The 25,477-nt window shown below is 42.9% G+C and overlaps 3 protein-coding genes across 5 annotated transcripts; 1 reads left to right on the top strand and 2 right to left on the bottom strand.

Annotated features, from left to right (window-relative positions):
* Positions 1-1,058: 1,058 nt before the first annotated feature.
* On the top strand, positions 1,059-11,637 carry zdhhc2 (zinc finger DHHC-type palmitoyltransferase 2). The gene is made up of 13 exons (XM_047020353.1): positions 1,059-1,415; positions 4,435-4,461; positions 5,286-5,380; positions 6,276-6,396; positions 6,873-6,942; positions 7,039-7,071; positions 7,161-7,281; positions 7,750-7,882; positions 8,846-8,972; positions 9,174-9,266; positions 9,754-9,869; positions 10,010-10,084; positions 10,190-11,637. The coding sequence occupies exons 1-12, from the start codon at positions 1,289-1,291 to the stop codon at positions 10,048-10,050; spliced, it is 1,104 nt and encodes a 367-aa protein (XP_046876309.1). The 5' UTR covers positions 1,059-1,288; the 3' UTR covers positions 10,051-10,084; positions 10,190-11,637.
* Positions 11,638-11,765: 128 nt separating this feature from the next.
* On the bottom strand, positions 11,766-16,587 carry cnot7 (CCR4-NOT transcription complex, subunit 7). The gene is made up of 7 exons (XM_047023324.1): positions 16,423-16,587; positions 15,580-15,706; positions 15,246-15,439; positions 14,090-14,251; positions 13,764-13,908; positions 13,484-13,594; positions 11,766-13,301 (listed from the first exon to the last, which is right to left on the bottom strand). Exons 2-7 carry the CDS (start codon positions 15,694-15,696, stop codon positions 13,170-13,172), a joined length of 861 nt encoding a protein of 286 aa, XP_046879280.1. The 5' UTR covers positions 15,697-15,706; positions 16,423-16,587; the 3' UTR covers positions 11,766-13,169.
* A 206-nt stretch (positions 16,588-16,793) lies between these two features.
* On the bottom strand, positions 16,794-25,440 carry mtmr7a (myotubularin related protein 7a). 3 transcript variants are annotated; one of them, XM_047024770.1, is made up of 15 exons: positions 25,379-25,440; positions 25,013-25,089; positions 24,495-24,617; positions 24,171-24,333; positions 23,811-23,968; positions 23,500-23,628; positions 22,229-22,363; positions 21,834-21,966; positions 20,223-20,332; positions 19,969-20,094; positions 19,263-19,312; positions 18,900-19,100; positions 18,598-18,732; positions 18,325-18,451; positions 16,794-18,122 (listed from the first exon to the last, which is right to left on the bottom strand). In XM_047024770.1, the coding sequence occupies exons 2-15, from the start codon at positions 25,034-25,036 to the stop codon at positions 17,793-17,795; spliced, it is 1,944 nt and encodes a 647-aa protein (XP_046880726.1). In that variant the 5' UTR covers positions 25,037-25,089; positions 25,379-25,440; the 3' UTR covers positions 16,794-17,792. The 3 variants fall into 3 exon arrangements, with proteins under 3 accessions (XP_046880726.1, XP_046880734.1, XP_046880718.1); XM_047024778.1 differs by lacking the exon at positions 25,379-25,440 and adding an exon at positions 25,349-25,366; XM_047024762.1 differs by lacking the exon at positions 25,379-25,440 and having other exon boundaries at positions 25,013-25,177.
* Between the last annotated feature and the right edge of the window lie 37 nt (positions 25,441-25,477).

The following is a 25,477-nucleotide window of genomic DNA, read 5'->3' as shown; positions in this document are numbered from 1 at the left end:
TCTTTAATACAATGGAGAAATAACATTTATACTACTCACATGGATAACTGGAGAAGACACTTTAATGCTGAGATTATTCATCTCATCAGTTTATTTATCATTGTGGGTGTCTTTGAAAAATCAAAGAACCCCTTCCTATTCAACTCTCAATGCTTCTTCATACACATTTATTCAGTACACATCATCAAGGGTTTTAAGTGTTGTTTTCTTACAGACTGTAGACCAGGTCACATCAGATGTTTGCCTTGGGTGGGTCTCCTTAGTGAGAACAGACTTGAGTTGCTCATGCTGCAGTCTCCCTACATTATCTCATATGTTACATATCAGATCAAATTCATGTGTTTGTTGACTTACAGTACCCTAATACTTCCTTTGCATGAGACTGCATTGAAGTCCTTTATGAAAGTAATTTGAATGTCATAAGTTGATTCGCTTAGTCTACCTCTTAAAACCTTTTAGAAGCCATAAATCTTAGACTGATGGAACATTAAGTTGTGCTCATAGGGTTGCATAGCTCACAGGGTCTGTTATATTGAGTTAATAAATTTAAATAGTTGCCATTGGCTTTTCTTGTGTTCTGCCATAATATATGACAGCATGCCTGTTTGTCTGTCTCTAATCTTTTCTTTCTTTCTTTATCTCTCTGTCTCTCTCTTTCTCTCTCTTTTTTTTTCTCTTTCTCTCTCTCTCTCTCTCTCTCTCTCTCTCTCTCTCTCTCTCTCTCTCTCTCTCTCTCTCTCTCTCTCTCTCTCTCTCTCTCTCTCTCTCCTCTCTCTCTCTCTCTCTCTCTCTCTCTCTCTCTCTGTCTCTGTCTCTCTCTCTCTCACACACACAAATAAAATATGTATTTTTGTCACACATGAGATGCGTATATGTCTAACGAAAAACGTTAATACCATCACTAATTATGTTGTGTAACAAATACTCCAACAATAAGCAAGACGTCGCATGGTCTAGCCGCGGATTACTGTAAGAGGAGACAATCTATAATTTAGTTTATTTACCCTGTCACTAGTAGTCGCAATATCTAAATTTGGTTTTGCATGACTGTTCAATTGTCTACGAAGATAAATGTAAGCGAACGCCATAACAACTTGCTAAAAAAAAATGGGTGGCGCTCATATTTTTGTACCGCACAGTGGAGCAAGCAACGTACGCACCGCGCGGTCCAAAACGAGGAGGACGCGGCAGAAGTGCAGCGTTACGATAGGACACAATTTACGAGCAACGATGCGGGGATAGACCAGCAAAAAACTCAAATGTCTATCATATGTTCCCCGAATAGAATATGGCGCCGTCTGGGTCGCGTAGTATCAAGCGGAGCTGTCAGAGAGTTCTGTATTGGATTCCAGTTCTTTTTATTACTCTAATAGTGGCTTGGTCCTATTGCGCCTATGTTATCCAGCTTTGCATAGGTAAGGCAACTCTAAGATTGGTTCAGAATGGTGTGGATTGCCTATGGAAGTAACATAACTGTGCTGCGATTTCTCTGACTGGTTCCATGTGTTTTTTCCATGCGCTGGTGCTGCGTATAACACATCTTTGTCTAGACAGATTTTGGACGCAGAGATGCTGGTTTGTCTCTGCAGGTGCTTGCAGTTGACAAAATCAAGACGCGTTGTTACTGTAAGAGTCTGTCGGGGATGAGGACACATTCAGATAAACTGACATCTGGTATTAATAACTGCATTCAAATGTTACTCTACAAAGTCGCATCAGTGACCTAAAACATAATTTACTAATAGGCTACTTAAAAAAATTATGTAATTATATTATTTGTCCAGTGTGCAAAGTGTTGTAGGAGAGTGTAGGCTACCTAGTTTTGGAATGTTTATAATTAGACTTTCTCCACATTTTGCGTAACAATTCGACTTGTTCCATCTAACAATTACATTTACATTCAGATAGAGATCGAGTTATATATCATATAGGCCATTAGATCAAAACAACAGTTCATAAAATAGGCATTGGAATGGCCCAACACGTTCAAAGGCTGTAAACTATTCAAGTTGTGGTTGAGTTTGACAGGCGCCCTCCTTTGGAATTATTCTCCATGTGACAAATCACCTCCCAAGCATTGCTGGGGCAGATTGATGGCATGCTGAATCATCTGCCTCTGAATATGAACCAGTAACCAGTAATGCTGTGTCATACACTGAATCTACAGTATAAAGATGAATAAATCAAGATATATCTGACAGGTGAGTTTGTATCTTACTACACTGATCAACACTTGTTTTAGAAAGACAGTTTTCAGGAAAGCAATAGGTTTGTTCCATTCAACAAAAGTTTCTGAACCTGGGAATCAAGCTGGATAGTAAGTAAGCATGGTGTTTTGTAGGTTAGACTCTCGCAGGAGCAGTTCTCTCTTGGTCTTCTGCTTGGCAGGCTGTCAGACCAGCACACAACAGGGAAGCTCTAAAACTGCAAATGAAGTGTGACTGAAGGCAGCCTAGGCAAATAGCTCTGCAACACATTTCATCTGGGGTGTGGCAGTTACTGTGTCTCTATGCCTTATGGACTCCTGGACGTCTTCTAGCTTGGCAAGAATTTCCACGACACTACTTTGAGTTCATATTGTAATATGTAGATGTGAGTTGATGAGGAGCCAACTTCCTATAACAGGGTTTCTTCACATAGTGACCACTTCAGTTTTGTAATAGAGGCACTTGGTTGGAATCTGCTTACTGTTCTACTGCAGCTTAGTGGAGGATCCAGCGCTGATGGCTTTGAGTTGGCCTGACCTGGTTCTGATCATCAGCTGGACACACGATGACCCTGCCTCTAAAGTTACACCTCAGTCATGTGCCAAACACACCCTGCTTCCTGTTTGCTGATATAAACACTGTCAGAGGACTTGCTGGATTGACACCCTTTAGCACAAACTGCTTGCGTTATTTAACTGCCATTTTCAGTGCCTTGGATTGCATCCCTGACATATGGAACGGAATGTCATTCCGTTTGAGACTCAGCAAGTTACAGTAAGTACTGTCGTCTGAGAATCAAAGCAAGGGTATTCAGATCTGTCTATGATGGTGAACCAAGAGTGAGAAAGCATCTCTGGCTGCCCCAGGCCCAGCATGAGGTCTGATGAAGCACAGAGATAAGTGTGGCAGTATATTCGTCAGCTGATCCCCCCCCCCCCCCCTCCTCTGGTTTACGGGGCCGGGGTAATCCCATTGTCTGAGTCACTTAATTCAACAGGAGCAATCTGTGCTTGACCCATTTTGAAAAACACTTAATTTACTGTAACACCTTCTCTGAGAAAGGCTCTTGCTCTTTCAGAATTGTTCATGTGTATTTCTCTTTCATAATGTTCGCTGTGGAAAAAAAGAGCAAATTCAAGTGTGTAACCATTCACCTGTTGTGCCATGCATTTTGAATGTATTTCTGTATTAGCTTTGTGTGCCAGTTTATACTCTGAGCCAAGTCCGGTTGGCACAGCAAGTGTGAACAGCACACATACATTCCCCCACTAACCACAGTTTTTTTACGCCTCTTTATACAGTATGATTGAAACGCTATACTACAGTGTTCCTTATGAAGCTAATGTTAGAACAGAGGGTGATAAAAGATGGAGGAGATATAGTTCTCCCTGTGTCCCAGTCCTGGACTCTGCTTGAATAGCACAATACTGTGGCACACAGCTCTCTTTGGCTGCGTGTCTTGTATCAGCTCCTTACCACGGTGCCTGCTGAGTGTTGTGTGTGTATGTGTGTGTGTGTGAAGGTAGCAGGCAGTTACAACGGTCAATAATAACTAGCATAGTTAAGTTTCAGGCAACTGATATGACATCTGGTTAGGTATGAAACATTAGCGGTGTTGGGTGCTATTTATATATTTAATGGTTCAACCATTTGTAGAGGATGCTGTTTAATGAGGGGAGACAGCAAATCCTTTGCACTACATGCTATCAAGTGCACATGTTAAGGGTTTATGTTGAAAGTGTTCACGTTTTTGGAGCATCTGTTAGGGTTGATTTAGAATGTTAATTTGTTGAAGCCAGATGTTAGGGTTGTTATCATGTCACATATTCATTTAGCATGTCACATATTTATTTGCAACTTTCTTATCTTCAGTTAGATGCTATACCATGGAGCTACACCTATCCCCTTATGTGTGTTAGACTGAGCGTTAGGATTCTCGTTATGGTTATCAGGATACTGATATGGGCCTGTGGTCAGCAACTTTATCCAGTCCCAGCTGTGTCTGAGCCATCGAGTCAGCACACACACACACGCTGTGCAGGATGTTGTTTGGGTTTTCAGCACTGTTGTATTAATGAACAACAAAGCCTGTTCATCTAAATCCAATGTTTGTAATTTCTGACAAGAATGGATAATGATGCTGCCTTGATTATGAAGCATGAAGGAGTTTGATTTGCAATGTAAACGTTGAAGCACCTGACTGCACATCTTCCTCTTGTCTTTACAGAATCTATTGAAAACATTGGAGAGAAGAGTAAGTGTTATCGTTGATTCATACTTTTCCAAAGCTTTGCTGGATTGCCTGTGTGTCAGTTCCAGCACAGAAACATGGACCCAGATGATGAACTGCCCTGAGTAGGAAGTCATAGTGGTCATTAGTCAGGCCTGGGTCTCAGGTGGTTACTTTGGTTGTGAGGTGAGGAAGTGGGACTGTTAAAGGCTTGTTTGGTAAACCATAGATCACTGCTCCCTGACAGAGTGAACATATGAGTTTCTCTTTAGTTTATCACTTTACGTACATGTACATGTTGTGAGGTCATTCTTTGTTGTTAGGTGTATTATTCTGTATTACAGTAATAAATTGATCGAATTTGTATTTACATATTTAGCATAGGCCTATTTATGTTAAAGATAGAATGTAATATAGGTTAGGACTCAATTATTACGGGGTTTAGATGATTTATTATAGGTTGAGATAAGCTGCCAGGGATTGTGAAGAAGAGGAGGACCAACGATTTTCTATGTACCTGTATCTGTACAATGGCAATAAACTTGAAACTTGAGATGACTGAGCCAGATCTTAGGCTATCACTGCAGTCAGAGGACCAGGCCAGGGCTGACCAAAGCAGGCCCGAACAGGCAATTTTTATTACAGGCATATTCATCTCTGTAGAGATGCTATTTATTGTCTTTGCCTCAAATCTGGACTTTATGGTTTCTTTAGAAAAATACAGTTTGTTTACCATAACTGAAAGTTGTTCTGAAACAGGGTTATCAGGTTTACTCAAACAAAATTCATTTACCAGGTTTTCTTTTTGGTTGCTAAGCAATCTACATAATCTGTCTCTTTGTTTTCAGTTGTGTACCTGCTGGCGTATCATGTGGTGTTTATCATGTTTGTGTGGGCCTACTGGCAGACCATCTTCACCCAGCCTCTGAATCCCCTGAAGGAGGTGAGTGAGTGTCGTATCACGCCCACACACCCTTGACAACACACCAGTGAGGAAGAGGACGCGTTGTGAGGAAGGCAGATGCAGGCTGTGGTCTCCCCATGTGACCTGCATGCATCCCCTCAGTGTGATATGACTTTCCATTGTGGGCGCCTGAAGGAGCACTCTCTAATAGCTCCTCTCCTGACCGCTGCAGTTCAGCTCCCTTTTGTTGGATCCATACATCTTAGATGACACACTCCAAATGCCAGCTTTCTCAGTCGGTGCTTTCATTTAGTCTACTGAGGGGGAAAAGGAGGGTGTGTGTGTGTTGGAGGAGACTGGATGGGAGGGGGGGTGTAACTTAACATTCAGGGAACCTAATATCTATGTTTTTCACGACGTGATGAAATGACACAACGGCCCTCGGCTGTGTTGACGTAGTGAATGAAGTGATATATCTCGCATGCATCGTGCTGTTTGTTAGCGTCAGCGTTACTGGCCATCAGCATTCCATCATAAAACGCCTGAGTGCCTTAAAGTAATATGGTAGCTCTGCTGACTCTGAGCAATCGACCCGTGGCACTAATGTGGAGGGATTCAGAGAGGACGGAGACCCAAACCGAGAGCCGGTCCATTTGCACATGACTTGGTTCCACGAGCTGCAAATGCCTTGTGACAGACACACAGCCCTTGTTTTGGAATTTGCACCAGCACTGGTGAGAGTCCTTGCTTTGGTAAAGTCCACGACAAGTCCGAAGCAGCAAATCCAAGGCGTTGTTGGTAGTTATCTCAACACCCGATGCTATATGCAGGCCCTACTGTATTGTCCACGTGTGAGGCTGATGATCTCTGGTGTTTTCAGAGATCAAAAGAGTTAAGTTCTACAGTGATTAGTGCTTTCCTCCTCCCTCCGCAGTTCCACCTGTCCTACTCAGACAAAGAGCTCCTGGATCGTGAGGACCGGGGGGAGTCTCAGCAGGAGATCCTGAGGAGGGTGGCCAAAGATCTGCCTATCTACACACGCACCATGTCTGGAGGTACTCTAGCCAGTAGCCACACCTGCCCACGGACACGGGATGGAGCATTTGGTCATCCTCAGTTGAGTTTTAGGGCAGTTGCATTTCCACTGAGGAGGGGCTGTGTCAGTAAATCTAAGAGTAGGACAGTTTATGATGTGTATATTGCTCCGCTATAACCTTTAGAGGAACAGTCTCCTGACAGAATAGATTGGTTGTTGGTGACACAGATTATGAGTCAAGCCATTAATCACTCAAATGTCAAGTCCAGTCAAGGTCTTTTGTTTCTCCTCTCTCTGTCTGTCTGTCTGTCTCTCTCTCTCTCTCTCTCTCTCTCTCTCTCTCTCTCTCTCTCTGTCTCTCTCTCTCTCTCTCTCTCTCTCTCTCTCTCTCTCTCTCTCTCTCTCTCTCTCTCTCTGTCTCTCTCTCTCTCTCTCTCTCTCTCACTCTCTCTCACTCTCTCTCTCTCTCTCTCTCTCTCTCTCTCTCTCTCTTAGCTATTCGTTTCTGTGACCGCTGCCAGCTGGTCAAGCCTGACCGATGTCACCACTGTTCTGTCTGTGATAAGTATGTCTCAGCCCAGGCCCTGTGATCATTCATGTTGACTACTGGACTGCATGATAGGTAATGCTGCTCATGCTCTATCCAAACCCTGTATTGCAGATGCATCCTGAAGATGGATCACCATTGTCCATGGCAAGTAGCCTGCCTTTCACCATTTCTTATTTGACAAAGATTGTCTTGCCGTTGTTTTTGTGTTTTTATTTTGCCGGTGTGTCTTGCAGGGTGAACAACTGCGTTGGTTTCTCCAACTATAAGTTCTTCATGCTGTTCCTGGCCTACTCCTTACTCTACTGTCTGTTCATCACGGCCACAGATCTGCAGTACTTCATTAAGTTTTGGACGGTGAGTTGAATACAGTAATGTTGCCTGGTTACATTTCTCTGACTCAATTTCCGTTTTAGAGGGAATGTGTACATAACCACAAAATGGCGGCATATTGTTTTGTTAATCTTCAATAGTTAGCGCATCACATAATGTTCTGGAAATGTGATATCTTTGCAAGGCCGAAGGTAAAACACATGATCGTCTGAAAGAATATCTGGTATGAACCATTTATACATTATGAAGCAATATTTAGAAGCACAACCCTGTCAACTTTCACTGGCTGAGCTCCTCTAGTCTAGTCTATTGGTTAACTGGTAGTTACATAGAGTAGTTGAAGCAGTAGTTTCAGGACATGCATATCTCCCCAGCAGAAATAGCTATGTCATAGTAAAATCATTCTCCTTTTCCTAATGTTGTTACTGTTTCAACTGTGTGTATTGTGTGTGTCTGTGCGGTGTGTGTGTCTCTTTGGGGTTGTTCCTTCAGAACGGTCTTCCAGACACGCAAGCCAAGTTCCACATCATGTTTCTGTTCTTTGCTGCCTCCATGTTCTCTGTCAGCCTTGCCTCTCTGTTTGCCTACCACTGCTGGCTAGTCTGCAAGAACAGGTCCACCTTGGGTAAGGCCAGTGTGTCTGTGTCCTGCACAGTTTCTCATTAAACAGACGGCAAACACACGACATATTCTATGTGTTTACCCAGCATGCTGTCTCTGGCCTGGGAAAGGAAAGGATCTTTTTTTCTCCATCTTTCCACTACCCAATAAGAGGAGAGACGTAGTCCCTCACCCGTGCTCTGATGTGGGCAGATAAGGCCTTCTGTCAGGTCCACTCTCAGACAGAGACATATCTTATTATGTGTGCACAGTGCTGCACTTTGTCTCAGATTGAACTGAGTGGATTAGTACAGCCAGTGTTGTGATGCCAAGACACAGAGCTCAAAGGAGTAAGAGGTTTAGTAACAGACACTGCTACAGTAGCTTTGCTCCAAAGGCCTTTTGGAAGAGAAGTCACACCTGGTAGCACAGTCTTGGTAGTGACTTCAAAGAAGCACACCGGCCCAAGGTCTTTTTTCAGTTATTATGACAGAAATTCAAATGTCTGGGATTTTTTCTCTACCCAGGGAATTTCAGTTGGGTAGACTCTTGGGGGAAATATGTTCCTTATATAGTTTTGTTTGCCTTCAGTTAAACATAACAGCTTGGATCATAGATAACAAATATTTCATAATCTCAGTCTTCCAAGTGTCCTCCGTGAAAATAAAAATAAACACTGCATTGCATTTCTTTCACAAAGCCACTCTAAAATACTGTTAAACCAGAATTGTTTAATGGCCTGTTGGACTTCATATTTAACATGAATAATAAATGAGGGGTTGCAAATAGAGCTTATCAACATTTTGTATTTCATACATCATTAATGTAAACCAGTTTTATTGATGAGTATGGGAATACAGTTGGGAAAGGGAGTACCCATGGCCAAACACACTCAATCTGAAAATGTTGTTCGAATCAATTCAATCAATCCTGAATAGATTCATAATGAAAAATACGAAACAAATATCAGGTGATTCTTCTCTCTCAGAGGCGTTTAGGGCCCCTGCGTTTCGTCACGGGACAGACAAGAACGGCTTCAGCCTCGGCCTCAGTAAGAACTTTCGCCAAGTGTTCGGTGACGAGCTAAGATACTGGCCACTTCCCATTTTTTCCAGGTGAGACCTCACACTCTCTTCTCTCTCACTGGCCCTGACAATGACCGACACATGGCTTCTTTTCATTGACACATTGTTTTAGCATTATGTTAGCTGGAAGGTATATAATTGAACCTAGAAAGTCCATGAAAAAGCTAGCGCTGTTTTGAAGCTGTGTGTAAAGATTCTCTTCCTCTTGTTTTTTGGTGTGTTGCTGTGCAGTCTGGGAGATGGCTGCTCCTTCCCCACTTGCCTGGTGAACCAGGATCCTGAGCAGCCCACCACACCTGGAGCGCACCTCCCCCACAGTAAGGGGTGAGCATGACCCAGCACACCTCCTCCACAGTAAGGAGTGAGCATGACCCAGCACACCTCCTCCACAGTAAGGGGTGAGCATGACCTAGCACACCTCCCCCACAGTAAGGGGTGAGCATGACCCAGCACACCTCCTCCACAGTAAGGGGTGAGCATGACCCAGCACACCTCCTCCACAGTAAGGGGTGAGCATGACCCAGCACACCTCCCCCACAGTAAGGGGTGAGCATGACCTAGCACACCCTGAGGGGTCAGGGTTGAGAAAGGCCACTGGACCATAAACAACACTGGCAATGACTCGTAACATGCTGATGCACTGATACACTGGTTCAATCCAGATATAGTAAATATACCTGGAATACATCTCTTATCCTATGGATAGTATTTGTAGGATTTGAGTCTGTTGTTTAAGCTTTGGTTGTTTTTTTCCTGGTGGATCCAATTGAATTCAATCGTGGGATCATGTCTATTGTTCTGTGTTCTGCAGTGCTGGAGAGGTCCACCAGTTCCCAGCCAAACCCCTGAGGGAGTCCCAGAGCCGGCTGCTCAGTGGCGCCACCTCCTGGACAGAGAGTGACCACGCAGAATACAAAGAGAGACAGGGTGAAGAGGGGTCATCTGCTTGATCGGGTTTCCAGTAAATTTTATTGGCTCTCTCCTGGTAGAACAATGTGAAGATTTTTAATTTCAAGAAAAGTTAGGCGATATAAAATTTATGTTTAGTTTTAATGTGTTTTTGTCAGGCACAAGCAATCCAGGAATGACTATTGAAAATGAAACATAGCCACAGTGAGGAATGACAGAATTCACCACGCAAGGTGAGAGTTATTAAATTCATATTATAAAGTTTACATAGTGACACAAAATACTTCATTCATAATTTTATATAGGATAAATGAAAAAATATATATTTCTTTACACAGACCTGTGATGTGATGACCAACCTCTTTGCTGGCCCCTGTGATCTGAGTGCCTATAGGAAGTACAGGTGTGATAACATGAGATCACGTGACCTCCTGACACACTGCTCTGGTTGGTTGCTGCTTTGGAAAGGGCTTTGTGTGATGCTCTTTTGGCTCTTCCCACTATGGTCAACGAACCCATCTTACTGAGGAAGTGTAGTTGTGATTTTGTAAAAAGCAAATACTAAGAAGAACATAAACATTTACTTTAACATGGTTCAGCCTGTTATATGTAGGTTGACTACAATATGGAGCATGACATTACGTGATTAGCACGACAGGTAGAGTGACTAGTTGCATTCCAACAATCTGATTTTTAAAGGTTTATATTTGGAGAAGCACAGTGCAGTAATGTAAAGATAGCATTTATTTGCACTTTGCATAGTGGTTAAAAGCTGTTTTTTATTTGTGGGTCTGTATACAGTATCATACAGAGATCAGCATAATTATGTTTATCTCAAGCTTCCAAACGACAGTATACTATTTGTTATGACCAATGTTGTTATGTTTTCAATTTAAAAAGTATTCTACCTATTTAAATGTAATGTTTGAGTTTTACAAACACACAAACTATTTGAAGAGAGAGTGAATGCATTACTTTCAAGAAGAAATATTGAGAACAGAACAGGACATGTGTGACCTGTCTTTCTAAAAACAACATTAAACACACTGATGCATGCTTCCTACTCAGAATGTTCTCTGTGTATAAGGAGGAAATTGGTGTAGCATAATTGATTCAGTTTTAGTGGTCAATATTAAAATGTATAGAACATTTAAAGTTGCATAGCTATTCTCTCTCTGTTTCAATAAAGGGCTTTGTACCTCAGGAGGATTCCTGTGTTGCAGCATGAGTGAGGCTATTCTGTGGCCTCTACTACTAGACTCCATAGATTCCTGTTGTACTGTACACGTGATCATCTTTCTGATGCGACACTTTGCTCGCCGCCATGTCAACTGTTCCTCAAGTGCTGCACAGTATCTGTCAAACTGCCAGCCAAACAACCCTGAGAGCTTTTCTCCAGACAGCTGACATGTCCACTAAGGTCACAGGCCAAAAAAAAAGCCTCAAAAAGTCAGCCTGTGTAGACCAGATATGTTTTGAGGCTTTTTGTCAAGCTCATATTGAAAAGCTGGAAAATATAACTTCCGGTTGTTATCATTTGCATTCTATCTGTTCTGTAGCTGAGGGATAATTTGACTGTACTTCATGGCTATTAATAGATACAATTTGCACCATTTTCCTCCTGGTAATGACTTGGATATACTGTATGCGTATTCTGAGATGCTTGAGTTCTCTGTTGAATCTCTATTTTTGTAACATTCGCTCTGTGTATCTGTCAGAGACTAACACCTGTATATGCGAGCTATGTTCTGTACAGTTGTGATGCCTTATCAGAAGAGAAATAAAATATCCCAAATTATTTGATGTTTCTTTTGTATGTCTGTTCTGTCTTTGGTCTGTTTGTGTTTTGTCAAAAACAGACAAATCCAACCACCTGTGTTTTTCCAGTTAGAAAAGTATGAAGCCTTTATTTACAAAAGCTCTGAAAACAACCAATCTTTTATATTGCATATTTTCTTATTTTCTAATATGAACCATTTACAAGATCTGTATGATGTAATGGGGTGGGAGGTGAGGGTGAGTGATGATCAAAGACAATACTTATTGTTTAAAGATCCTGACACTCAGAGGTTAATAAGTTGTGTACACACACTTAAACACACATTTCTACAGAAGATCAAGATGCTTGTCTACAACACTGCATTTATTCAAACATATTTTGTACATGCGGCTGTATTAGGCAGCATGAATGAATTGTAAAGCAATACAATACAAAACAACGAAACAAACGACAGACAGCACAAAAATGTGCTTCATTCAAAAAACCAGCAGTACATGTAATATGAATCCCACTGAAATTAGGAATACAGTTCTTATGTTGGTTAAGATGTAGGTTAAGAAGCAATGGTATTTGAATGTGTAAAAGATTCAGAACTTTTTTTTCTTCATACAGTACTAAAACTCTACAAAACAGTCGAGTCACTTTAAAAATGAAAATGAAAAATATAGTCTCAATACAGAAGTACATGGTAGCCTCGTCATCATGTTTTATAAGGCAGGTAAGCTCTTTAGTTTTTAATTTAGTTCTGGTAAAATTGGTGCTCACCCAACTACTCTGGGTAAAATTAGTGCAAGTCCAGCGGGGCCAATGAAGTACCTGTGATTACCTGTGTCCAAAAAAGCTCTCCTCTCCAAAGGCAACAAAGCATTATCCTATTATCAGGGAATAACATTTCTCCATGTAGCTGACCGGTATATTAGTGTTGAATGGGTCAACTATTCAATGTCACACAAGAACAAACATCACAATAAATTAAAGTTTTAAAACAACATAAAAAATGTAGCTATTATTAAGCCTGAGCTTGGTGAAAAAAACATAGATAAATAAAAAAGTAGTTTTCATAGTAAGGATATAGGGTATGTTAAGTGAATAAATGTGAACTTAGAGAGAAGGCAACAAAGAGGATACCAGAAATACTTTCAGCTTTCTGTATAAAATCAGGTATCTGGTTAGAGCTTTTAAAGTGCAAAATTCCTACTGAACATTTTAGAAAAACTAAAATCCCACTATTTTTCCACCAAGCGCTTCATGTGAAATCTAAATGAACCAACCAGTCCCTTTAAGCTGCTTCCATCAAGAGGAAAAAAATGAAAAAAGACTCCACTCACACACACACACACCTACGGTATGTCTGGACAGCTGTGATTTTGTTTTCCGAATAACCACGTTCACCAACCATCTAAAGTGAATAAAGCTTGTGAAAAAGAGTACTTTAAACGATGTGTATACTTTTGTTCTTCCATGATCGTAAAGTGACATCAATGCCGCACTGACTGAGGACGTCATTCAGCGGCAGCGAGGGTGTGATCACAGTGATGTCATGACTGCTGCTTGTTGGCCTCCTCCTCGTAGGCATTGCCCGTTCCGTTCTGGACGTAGGCAGAGCCAGAGCTCAGCCCGTACAAGTGGCCACAGTACTTTGCATCATCAATATGATCCTCAAAGAACATCTAGGCGGAAACAAATGGACGTCTTTAGGAGGGGCAGGAATCCAGTAAAAGAGTTGTTGGAAAACATCTGTCCTTTCCTATTCTATCCTCGCGGATGTTTTCGCCATACACAGCATGTACACATTAACAGCATAGAAACCCCCCCACACACACTTGTATCCGCAGACAGCTTTAAAGCCTACCTCTCTCATCTTGAAGAAGGCCATCCCAGTGAGGAGAGAGTCGGAGCCGGCCTGGTGCTGGGGGCCGATCCTCTCTAGCTCCAGCTGCTCTGCCACCTCCTGCAGGCCTCCCTGTCAATCAAACCCTCACCTGTCAATCACTCCCACTCGTACAAGAAAACCTGTTAGTCAACAAGGTCTCATCTCACAACATGCAAACTAGAACATTATTCTTGGTACAGTCTGCTTTCGTAGGAGGCTGAGATTTACTTTTTCAAAACAAGGAGTGTATTTATGGCACCTTTAGGTTTTTGCAACTCTTCATGAGGTACTTGACATCATATATGATGGGAAAGAACAAACGAAGGATCTCAAAGAAATCCACCTCCTCTTCAGGCAGGTTCGAGTTGGACAGGATTTTGATAAGATAGCCAAAGTCATAGCCACTGTCAAGAGAACAGTCTAAAATTAGTTTTGAAGCAAAATATCAAGCTCATGACTATTGAAAACAATGCTTCAGTGGAAGCTATGACAACGTCAAATTCAGACACGCTTATCTTTACTTTATTCAACTAAAGACCCGACCTCCATTAGCTCTGTCTACCGTTTATTTCAGGGAAAGCTTACCTGTGGAAAGAGAGCCACTTGACCCCCTCACACAGAACCACGCCGGAGGTCATTAGCAGCTCGGCGAAGTACAGCGTCTCAATGCCCTCATCCTCATGCTTCTTAAACTGAATCCCTGATGTGGTTAAGAGCTCGATGGAGTCCTGGGCATACATGTCCTCTCTGCAGGGACACCAACAGACAGACGCACAGTATCACATCATACCCATACAGTCATTATTCCAGGGCAGCAGGCACACTGTATTGGTTAGCTTTAGGCTTCTTACGAAGGGATACACGAATGGCATAGCTGGACAATATATGAAAACAGGAAGTAGTGAAGATATAATGAGATTGTGCTGCTATCAGTGAGTGGGGTCTGGAAGCTCCTCTCTGTGCTTCCACATCAAATGATGCAGGACTGCGGATGTGGCTTGATGTGAACACACTCTCCTACATTAGTGATCATGTATTTAGCTGTATGTCACCAACATGATTAGATAGCATATGAAAACGACAAAATATTCTCACAAAGCCAATGTTACTCCAATGGTCCTCAAGTGCAGCACCAAGACAAACAACAGATTAGAAAATACAAGACAGTACACGCTGTATTGCTTGACAGCAGAGATTAAGCAACAAAGTAAACAGAGGAAATGTAATTAACAGCGCAAGACAAACAGCAAGTGACATGTAGTCACAGTAGCTGCCTACATAGACCTACAGATAGTGCTGCAGACAAACTAGAATGTTTAGTTCACTTTAGAGGACCCCAGTATGAACTATAAACACCCTCTTTGTTACCAGTTCTCAGGTACCACATCCCAATAGCAGACATACTACATCAAAATAAACACACATTTTCAATTATAACTTTAATACAGAAATGCCATAAGAAGCTACAAATAATTACAAAAAAGATGTACATGTTTTGATTCTCAAAAGCTATTCCCTTTGTCTTAGTGCCCTCAAGAAATGTTTTATAATACACATTTACTTTATCTCATGCTAAAGTTCAGAGTGACACCAGTCCTGTACAAAGTAATGGCATTTCAGTGACCATAAGTCCTGAAATCAGATTCTATTCATGACTGTACAAAGGAAAGACAGCTTTTGATGCAAAACTAGACAATACTGAGGCATTCATCAGACATCGTGAAAGGGGAGTTCTGCTTACGTGAGGTTAAACTTAAAATTGAACTGCCACGTTGAGGTTCCCGGTGGGTATTCACCCTGTTCATTCATAAAGGTAAGGCCAAGCTGGATGATCTTCAGCAAGTCCACATTACAGCGCAGTAACTGGTACTGGTAGTCAGCATTGCTTCGGAACTCTCCGATTGGCCTTGCAACCACACCTGGAAACTCTGTGTCCTGTAAGCAGAACAAAACACAACGCAGATAGAAAAGTCTAATCCACTTGCCACAGCATCTACTACAGTGCCAAAGGTACAACCTAATCAGACATTATTTGGCTATCTCTTCATGTGCTTCTTCCAGCTGTGGTTACTCACCATGGCAATGTAGTTGTACTTGCGTATGACCTGCCGGATCCTCTTCAGCTCCTCATCCAGGTTGTTGGCCCACACCTCACAGATTCTCTGGCTATGATCCAGAGTAGCGGCGGGCATAGTGCCACCTCTACGTACAAGGCATCAAACAACACACACACACACACACAGCTCTCCTAAAAGAATGATACCTCAGATACCTGGATAATTATGAGTTAAACAATTAGGACACATTGTCAGATCATTGAGGAAACAGGAATAGTAGTTGTTGGCCAACACTTTCCCATATGACTGAATGGCTGGTAGCTGCAGTACACATCAAGGCCAGACTACAGAGCTGCCTACAGACTTCCCCCTGCAGACCTACAGTCATCTAACAGCAACCTGCATGTGTAAACTGCAATCCAAGTCCAATGATGTCCAGCCAGAACGTGAATCCATCATTACCTCCTGGGCAGTGTATGAGCTTGCTACTGACTGTAAGCAACAGCTAACAAGCTAACTGCTTGCATGACACAGTCTTGGGCAGCTAGCTGTCCGGCTAACACAATGCAGGCACCATGCACTGCATGTACCTCTGCTTAGCAAGCTAGGACCCAGACCGGAGAGGTCCCAGACCGTCCCACCCCCTTCAAAGGAATTCAATGTCATTTTCAGGGAGGTTGTCGTCTAGATAATATAATTTAGTTAATAATAATGAAAGGCAAGTTTTCAATTTGCTTATAGCAATTTCATGAACCTCTGTTTACACTGGGCACACCTGCCTGTGCAGTTAGCATGCAGCTTGCTAAAGAAATTCGTCTCCCAGCATGCTTGCTATGGCTTTTAATTTAAACCTTGACTTACCGTTAGCCAAACAAGGCGGTTACAGTTTAATAATATTTTTTTTTCAAATCTACAAAATTATTCTTTTAGTGAAAGGTTGGGGCCCTAAAACTAACTTTTAAATAGTTGTATAATCCAAATACCGACATCAACACAGCTGTCATTTCTAAGCTTCCATAAAACGTCATCACGTAAAGTAATGACGTTGAGGAAGTAGGCGTGGATTCCAAGGACTGGTTATGTGGGCTGGCAGACTTTTGAAAACCATTCCTGATCGTGCACTCTTGAAAATGAAAAAACAAAAGGGAATACATTACTAAAGAAGGATTTTATAGTAGGCCTACTTCCATGGGTTTAAATACGGGAGAAAATAATTGTGCGACATTCCGTGTGGTCAAGTTTATTGTTCCAGAGCAGAATGCTTTTGTATTATTTTTGGCAATTTATAGCAACTTAATTTCATTATAATTTACAGTACTGGTCCATAAAGGTCACCCTTCATATTAGATTGTAAACACTGCATCCTACATTTACATGCAACAAGAACACATATATAATTTAAATGACATAAGAACAATTTTTGCTTTTGATCTAAGTGAAATATGTGCTGTTTAAATATGCTTATTACTCCATATCATGATCATTTTTCCATGTGCAGCTGTCACCAATGGCGCACAGTCAATGTTCTTTCCCTCCCAATTTATGTCCTGGCTGTATCTCCAAAACTCTTCCTTTCCTTCTTTTACAAAGGTCACAGATTATAGGTAGAAGGACAGTTCAGACACAGGCAATGTGACCTAGACAGAATGAAACATTGAATCATTTTCAAGTTTGGTAACACATAGAATCTTAGGAGAGGAGAATAACAAATGAGTATTGAGACTGGACCGGCAAGCAATGACAGCATGCCAGTACTCCACATTGTGGGGTGTGCTGGCAGTAGTAGCCTTGTGATTTACAACATGCAGAATGAGGCCAGCAGACCAGATGGATTGGTAACGAAACACTTGGATAGATTACCACAAGAAAAAGTCAGAGACCAATTTGGCTTATAATGCATTGAGTTTGAGGGTACAGAGGAACTGCTTTCCAGTGACCTTGTTGTCTCATTCAAATATGTTTTGTTCACAATATAATTTAGAAATATCAACATATTGCACACTATATATAATAATATAATTTCCCTTTATAAAGCTAAAAAGTTAGCAAAGTGAAATGAAAAATAAAATAAAAAAATGGATCAAATGGAATCATTTTAAATGGCTCATTGCATTATAAAGACAGTGTATATTTTTAATTGCACAATTGCACAATTGCCCATTGGAGTGTTGCTGAAGCAACAGGTTCCCCTCCCTTTGCTAACAGCAATGCTACACTAATATGCATTCTGCTCAGGCAGCCGAGTAGGCAGCCTCATCAGAGTCAGGGTCCTTGACGCTGTCCTCGCTGGGTGGAGATCGGAAGCTGATGTCTGCTATGCCTGACTCCTGGTTGGTGGAGAGCTCAGGGTCGGTTTTGTTCAGGATGAGCAATGCGCTCTCTGGTGCCCTCAGCTGGCAGGGGCTGCTGCAGAGAAAGCCCCCGGTGTAGTCCTGGGGGGTGTTGGCCAGGGCCAGGCCAATGTCTGGGGGGTGAAGAGCCCAGACTGCGTGGCTCTGATCCAGCGTGTCAGGCTGCATCTGGAGGCTCTTTCCCGGCTGCTTCTCCAGCTCTTCTATTCTCTGTTAGCCACAAATGTAAAAAAACAAAATCTTACAAAAAAATTCAAACATGAACAATTCATAATCATCAAACACCCATGAAAACTCCATATCTATTCTACACTGTGGAGGTATCTCAGTATATGGTATGTTCACACACAAGTACAATGTATCTTCATATACAGACACACAAACACCTGTGTGGTCACGAGTTCTGTTTTACCTCCTCATGTGAGGCCAGCTGTTCCTCCAGCTGCTGGGTCTCTTCTCTGATGGCCATCAGGTAGTCCAGAACAGACTGGCGAGGATGCATGCCTCTGTCAAACCGGTTGTACAAGGCCTTCCAGAACCTACACACATACACAATATAACTTTATGGATTGCCTAATTATAAACTTTGAAACTCTCTCCTGTATGTTCAGTCACATGAAAATCCCCTGGAAACACATTCTAAGATTAAGACATACCAAGCTTGAAGAATCAAGTGCATGCTTACTTGAAACAGTAGGGGGCAGTATCTGGCCTCAGAACCCCCTGAGTTTGGCTGTGGTCAGGCCGGTACAGAGGGTTCATGTAGTCACTCCTGTTCTTCCACAGGTGGAACCACAGAGAGTGTGTCTTCTCACAAAGCCTGCCAACACAAACAACACCACATGACTTGCCACATGCTTCAGTTATTTGAAATCTCATAGACACATACTCTAATGTGAAGAAGAATAGTAGTCAAAACACCCTCCTCCTGCAAGGGCCATGACAAAACAAGGACCAATAATGTTCTGGGATGTTCTAGTAACTCACCCCAGCTCTAAGCGCTCCCTCTGGCTGTTTCCTATAAAGTTGCCATATTGGCAGCTGTAGATGTTGCTGTGTATGGCCATGAGGAACCTCTCGTTGAACTCAAAGGCACAAGGAAACTGCTCCATCAGCTGCCACACACACTCCAGTAACTGGTCCAGGACAGGGGACACTTCTTTAGGATCCCCGTCCAGGTGGTTGTATCTGGGGGCAGGGAGGAGGGGTGGGGGGGTTAACATTAGTCACAAAATGTTGAAAGGCATACTGTGTCAGGTACTGTAATCTTGAAAGGAATCAATCATATCTACATATTAAAAACTGTAAAAGGTACAGTACACCATATAATATCAAACAAGGACCAAAGACCTGTGGGAGAACTTGTGTCCAAAGGAGACCCAATCCCTCTCGATGAGAACCTGAGGACAACGAATACACATGAATAATGATTGAAAGTCGCGAGGACATGGAGCATATTTTTATTAGGCTTAAAGCTTGCATTCCATCTTTTATTTGTACAGCAGGACAGAGGGGGAAATGTAGGGGACAAAGTTTGCGTTAACAGACAGGGTGAACTTCCTCACCCCCTGCATGGGGCACTTTTCCTCTAAGTCTTAGGAGATTCCAAAAAGTAGGGCATCCATGGCATTCAGTTCAATCCAGGAGGGGCCTTTTCTGGCAATGAACCAGCCAGACAGAGCAAATCCAAATGATCAAAGGAATAGGCACTTTAAGCACAGCACGGACCTGCTTATGTTACCTCCCAAAAGGCTCTCGTCAACTCCAATTACCCGCTAATTAAACAAGGTGTCGAGCTCGATGTGCTTCTGTGTCAGTTACAGTATAGAAAATTTGAACAATGGCTAAAAAAAGTTGAAAGAAATGTTACAAACATAAACCTCAGCTCCATGTCTATCGACAGCGTTTCAGACCTGATGGCAAGATTAAATGGCGTCCGTGACGTTTCATGAGACAGAACGGGTAGGCTTGTAACTGAACTAACTCATGGAGGAGTTACAGCAGCTGGGATTAAACGCATATGTAAAAGATCTAGTAGTAGGTTAGAAGGCTATACCATGAGTCCTTTCAGAGTCCTGTAGAAGGGGTCCAGCAGGACACAGGCCACAGAGCAAACCTGAGCAGTCCTGTCCCAACCATCTGAGCAGTGGACCAGCACACTGACACCTTCTTCTGAAATGGCCTACAGACACACACATTTGCATGAGTGTACTGTAAACATTATGTATAGAAACACACACACACACACTCACTTACACACAGTTTAACAATTATTGAGCCAGACAGTGGGGGTTAGCCCTACAGACCAACCTTAGCAATGAAGATGCCTGTGTCTAGGACCGCTTTGATGTGCTTCAGCCAGCCTGAGCTCCCCACACCCTCCAGGAAGTCAGACATGGAGGGGGACCGCAGTTCACTCACTGCAGCAACACACAGCTGTCTCAGTGGGGGCAAACGTCAACCATGTTCTATCACTTGTTACAAGTCATTTCAATAGACATTCTAAAGATGAAGCCTAGTCGTGTTTATATTTTAATTTATATGATTGACATTTTAATTATAAATGTTTTGGAAGACAGGAAGTCCTTTTAGGCAATACAAAATTATTTTTCCTTTCCTGAGTCAATATTGACTTTTTTTGTTAGGTTATTTTAGACAATGTCACTGGGCCTGGCTTTAAAACAGTGTGACAGAAGATAGACAACTAAATAAAGATCTATTTGCGGCTTAATAGATTCCCTTCTTTGTTTTCTATAAAAACAGACGCCATGGCATGACATTTTCCTTATCAGATTTTCAGCCAAACATTTAAAGGGTCCTTTCAATTGCAAAGGGACAAATTAGGTTCTGAAGTGTTGACAAGTAGTCAAATAAAAATTCGTAAATCAGGCGTGTTTTTTACATCTGTAATTCCATTCAAATTCACAAATCTCTCTTCGCTCATTATGCTGAGAGTGTTGGCAGAGCTACATAAACCGAGCTGACCAATGTGGGTATGTGTACAATAGATGTGTGTTTTACAGCGTCACATTAGTGCACTGAACTGTACAAGCCCACCTGACGAGGGAGAGTGCGGCCAGGGGCTCGAGAGAGCAGGTCACAGAGTTCGGTCAACCTGGGTTCTTTAACATTTAGCACGGACTAACTTCTTCTGAGAAACTATATTATTCTTGGAAGACTCTTGGAGAGACAAAAACAAAACTGGCATTGGGACAGATCCAGTCGATATGAGAATGAGAGGCACTACCATGTCATCTCTGCAGGAGCATGGCTCTTTCTGCCAATCCAGCCAGCAGAGACCAAGGTCCAGGGGGTATCACAGCTAAGGCCAGCTATTACTTTTCAAACGCTAAGTCCCATCATTCTCACGCCCTCCGACTCTCGGAGGGGAATACAGTCCCCAATCATCCGCTCCAGGAAACCAAAATAGTCCGGCAATGAAATCCAGATGGATTCAAAGTCTACGCTTTGCCTTGGAGCACCCCTGTGCATTACCGAGAAACACTCCTATGGGGCCCGTCTGATGCCTGGTTGCAGAGCAGCCTGCATGGCAGCAGAGCAAAGCCACAGGGGTGGTAGGCTACAGGGTTCTCGCCAGCCCAGCTCCGCTTCACCGGAGAAAAGTGGGATGACTCAGGAGGATAAATACAAAATCTGGCTCGGAGGTTTAATGAAGTTGAAAGAGAGAGAGCGAGAGAGAGCAGAGGAAAAAGCTCTGTTTTGGAAATTGCTGATTTTCTTTTTGTTCTTCCAGGTTCAGTGATGGGATTCACTTCACATTGGTTCTCCTTGGTCTCCATGTAATGTACAGTTATGAGACAGAGAGGGAAGATGCTGTAATCCCAGGCTCTGATATGGTTATACTAAAGACAATACCATTAAAACCTAAAGGAGGTAAACTGACTATGCTTTTTCAATTACCTTCCAGCATCTTCTGTAGGCTGTTCCTCATCACATGGATGTTCTCAATGCCGAGGAACTGGAACTTGATGTTGGAGTAGTTATCTTCATTTTCATAGCCTTTCCCTGCAGCCCGGTTTGCCATTGCATTCAGCTACAGAGGTATAATTAGAGACATACTCAGCACCAAAGCATGACATATTCTCGAGCATTCACTATAGAAGGACTTCAACCGTGTATGTGTGTTCTTATGGAATATTTAGCATGCTTTTCATCAGTATGAAGCCCGGTTGTGTGAGGACTTGAGTCCTGGGAGATCCCAGCTGTCAAATAGCCTCTCAACAAGTACATCTGTATACATACAGTATATTAAAACCAGGCTTGTTGACAGCTGCCTAAATGCTGGAAAGGCTCACCCTGGGCCTGGTGTCCACCACATACATGAAGTCACTGCGGGGGTTGGACCTCACGATGGCCTCCAGCATCTGCTCGTCCTCCACGCAGCGCGCGCTGAAGCCAGAGAGGGGCTGGCTGCTCCGACAGATGGCAGCCTGGGAGAGGGGGCGGAAGGGGAAGAGCGATGAGGAACCGTGCAAGAGAATTTACTGTTGTGTACACAATCCACTATGGTTACAGTAAAGGAACCAAAGTGTAAGAGGCCCGACGGAACCAAGAGATATTTACGATTGGAAAAGTACAATTTGACTTTAACACACACTTATAACCATAAATACTATTGTCATCTCGTATTGGTGTCTTGGTAGATCATCTAGTGGGCTACCTCATCTTTTAAAACCCAGAGGCTTGGGGGAGAGCAGGGTAGAGACCTCTATGTGGCTCCCATCACAATCAGCTTCCATCAGCTCATAAACAGAAAGCAGAACTCATCTGAACATCACTGAGCTTTACACACACTGGCCTCAGAGCCCCCAACCCTGGGAAGCTGACCTCATGCACATAAAACACTCCAACTGGTCAAACGGCATAAACATGGAACAGTCGTTCTTAGAGACCCGTCACCGCTAGACAGCACACGCGTGAATCTACACATGCACACCTCATCACTACAAAATGAACACACACATCCACGCACACCTCATCACTACAAAATGAACACACACATCCACGCGTATACAGATGCATGTGTGGAAGATAAGAGAACTTTGCATCTACTCGGATACCTTTTATCACCTGTGGTGTGAAAGGGTCAGTAGTGGGTTTCATACAGGATGGTTTCATTCAGTCGGACTAAAACTTTGACAAAACTTTGTTTTTCCCTCCAGAAAACCTATGCATACAAGTGAGAAGACCTGACAATGTGCTTATCATAGGTAAAAGTTCACTCTGCCATGTCTACAGTTTGGCAGAGTATACAGAACTGGTCACGCACCTAGTCTTTATACTGTACTGCTGCCATGCTGCACATATCAGTGCATTGAAAAGAAAATATTAACTAATCAGAGGGGAGTCCTTAGTTTCCTAGGGAAGAGAGGCCAGTGCCAGGAAAACCAAGCCCTAAGTGAACTGGATACAGCTCGGACTATGACCTGGACTCAATCACTTCCATATATCATAATAATCCTGAGAACAGGACAGGGCATAGTTGAGCCCTGTGATCAGCATGGCTACAGATAACCTTCACTGGTCCCCATGATGAGAGAAGGGGAAGGAAGAGAGAGAGACTCACATGGTTTTCTCTGCAGTAGTAGGCCAGCGTGGGGAATCGGCCCCGGCTTCGGAATTTGGAGCTCCCAACAATGACCGGGGGTGTGGCTGACTTTGGCACGTACAGATCAGCAGGGTATGTGTCACTCACCTGCAAAGAGGTCACACAAAACACACTCAGGCCTCCATATTGTAACATTCTAGTAACTTGCATCTCATGAATTGACTCAACAACTAGTACTGCTGGTAAAATAAAACAACAGTAGGCCTATCAGTTCAACCAATGACGGGATTGATGGAGAACACCAATGGCATTTCCTCCAGCCTATCCACCTTGTAGTCACAGTTGACTGGGGTGACTTTCCACAGGGAGTTTGGAAGCCCCATTCTGCTGTACTCAGCCTTGAGGTCTACAAAGGCCCAGCCCTGCTGCCTCTCCTCCTTGGCACTGTTGGGGTTGTAGGAGAAGCAGTATAGCTCCTCATAACACTCTGGAACAAAAAACTCAATATGAGATGGCTCAACTGTGACAACTGTTGTGGTATACTGTATATCTTCTAAGTGAATACCAAAAATACTGGATACAGCCAGCATAACTGCTCCTATGTACAGTATCATCCATTAAGTACTTTGTCAAACCTGTCATGTATTTATGGTGCCCAACTGCACAGTATGTGAGAGTCTGGTGTTCACCTGGATGAGAGAGACGGATGAGCGACATGTGGACATCATGGCAGTCCCTCTCCTGGGGGATGATGAAATGGAGGACTTGGAAGTTCTTGCAGTGAATCAACAGAGGACATCCTGTAGCTGTTGTGCTGAGCTTCTCCACGCTGTACACTAAACTGTGGAGTACCTGGTGTGACGTATACAGAGCATGAACCACTCTGACAAACTGTTTCACCTTTTATTTGACCCTTATTGTCATATTATTTCACCCAAGGATGTCTCCCCAGAACAATCTGATTCGTTGCCCTAGCATCAGTAATGGCTGACAGTTTAGAATTCGAAACCTACCCATGTCTCTGTGCGGATCTCGGTCTCGTTCTCCACAAAGATGGTGTGGGTTGCTGTCAAGTACATTGTGCCCAAAGTGGCTCTTCGGGGCGAGATTCTGTCAATGAGTCGGACATTCTCAACCTATGGTGCAGAAAGGATTGGAGAGGAGTGCATGTGCCCAGGTTCAAACGATTTAAGACATTTATGGTAGTGACATGATGCATGTTTTTTGTAACACTACGTGACAACAGACGGATACGCTATTTGTGCTGACTGGGTGTTTACAATGACTCCCGTCATTTGAGAGTGCTGGGAATTAGATGTGAGCTACGTGGCTGAATAGACTACATTTGCAGCCTCCGGTCTTGTGAGGCCCAGCGGTCAAACCCAAATTACAATTTTATTTTAGTCCTGAAACTAGTCATGTTCTTATAGATGTATGAGCGCTGCTTCTTTATTGCGTAAGCATCAGAGTCCAAGCAAAAAGGCCGGTGAGAAAACAGTAAATTGCAGCAACGCGGAATCCGCGGGTTTACCTTTGGCAGTCTGATGTGCTCCATCTCTGAGAATTCACCATCCAAGGTGATAGCCAAATAAGACTATTACTGCATCACTATGAACATTCATCAAAATATGTAGTCACATTTCATGCCGCATCTCAGGTAAAAAGACTGATATTGTTTTCCCAAGCGGCTACAGTACGTTAAACGGCTGGTTGTCCCATGGTCCTAAAGCCAGCTAGTTCTATACTCCCCCCCCATACCATTCGCAACATTGCACGCAACGGAAGTGTTATGTTAACTTTAGACAATTTAATTACTTTGTCGAATGGGGCCGTATCACAATACCAAGATGCTTTGATCTGAGTTTACCTGTCAAGCTTAACAAGCTTAATTGTTCACCTGTGCTGTGCTTTCTTTGGGTTACATTTCATACCTTCCCACCTCGCTCAAGTTTACGCCGCCTCCACTTCCCCCGCCCTACCAACATGCTAATATATT

Source organism: Hypomesus transpacificus, chromosome 1 (genome assembly GCF_021917145.1).
Source record: "Hypomesus transpacificus isolate Combined female chromosome 1, fHypTra1, whole genome shotgun sequence".
NCBI classification, from domain to species: domain Eukaryota; kingdom Metazoa; phylum Chordata; class Actinopteri; order Osmeriformes; family Osmeridae; genus Hypomesus; species Hypomesus transpacificus.
Note: the sequence above shows the minus strand (reverse complement) of the source record. Positions and strands in the feature narration are given on the sequence as shown.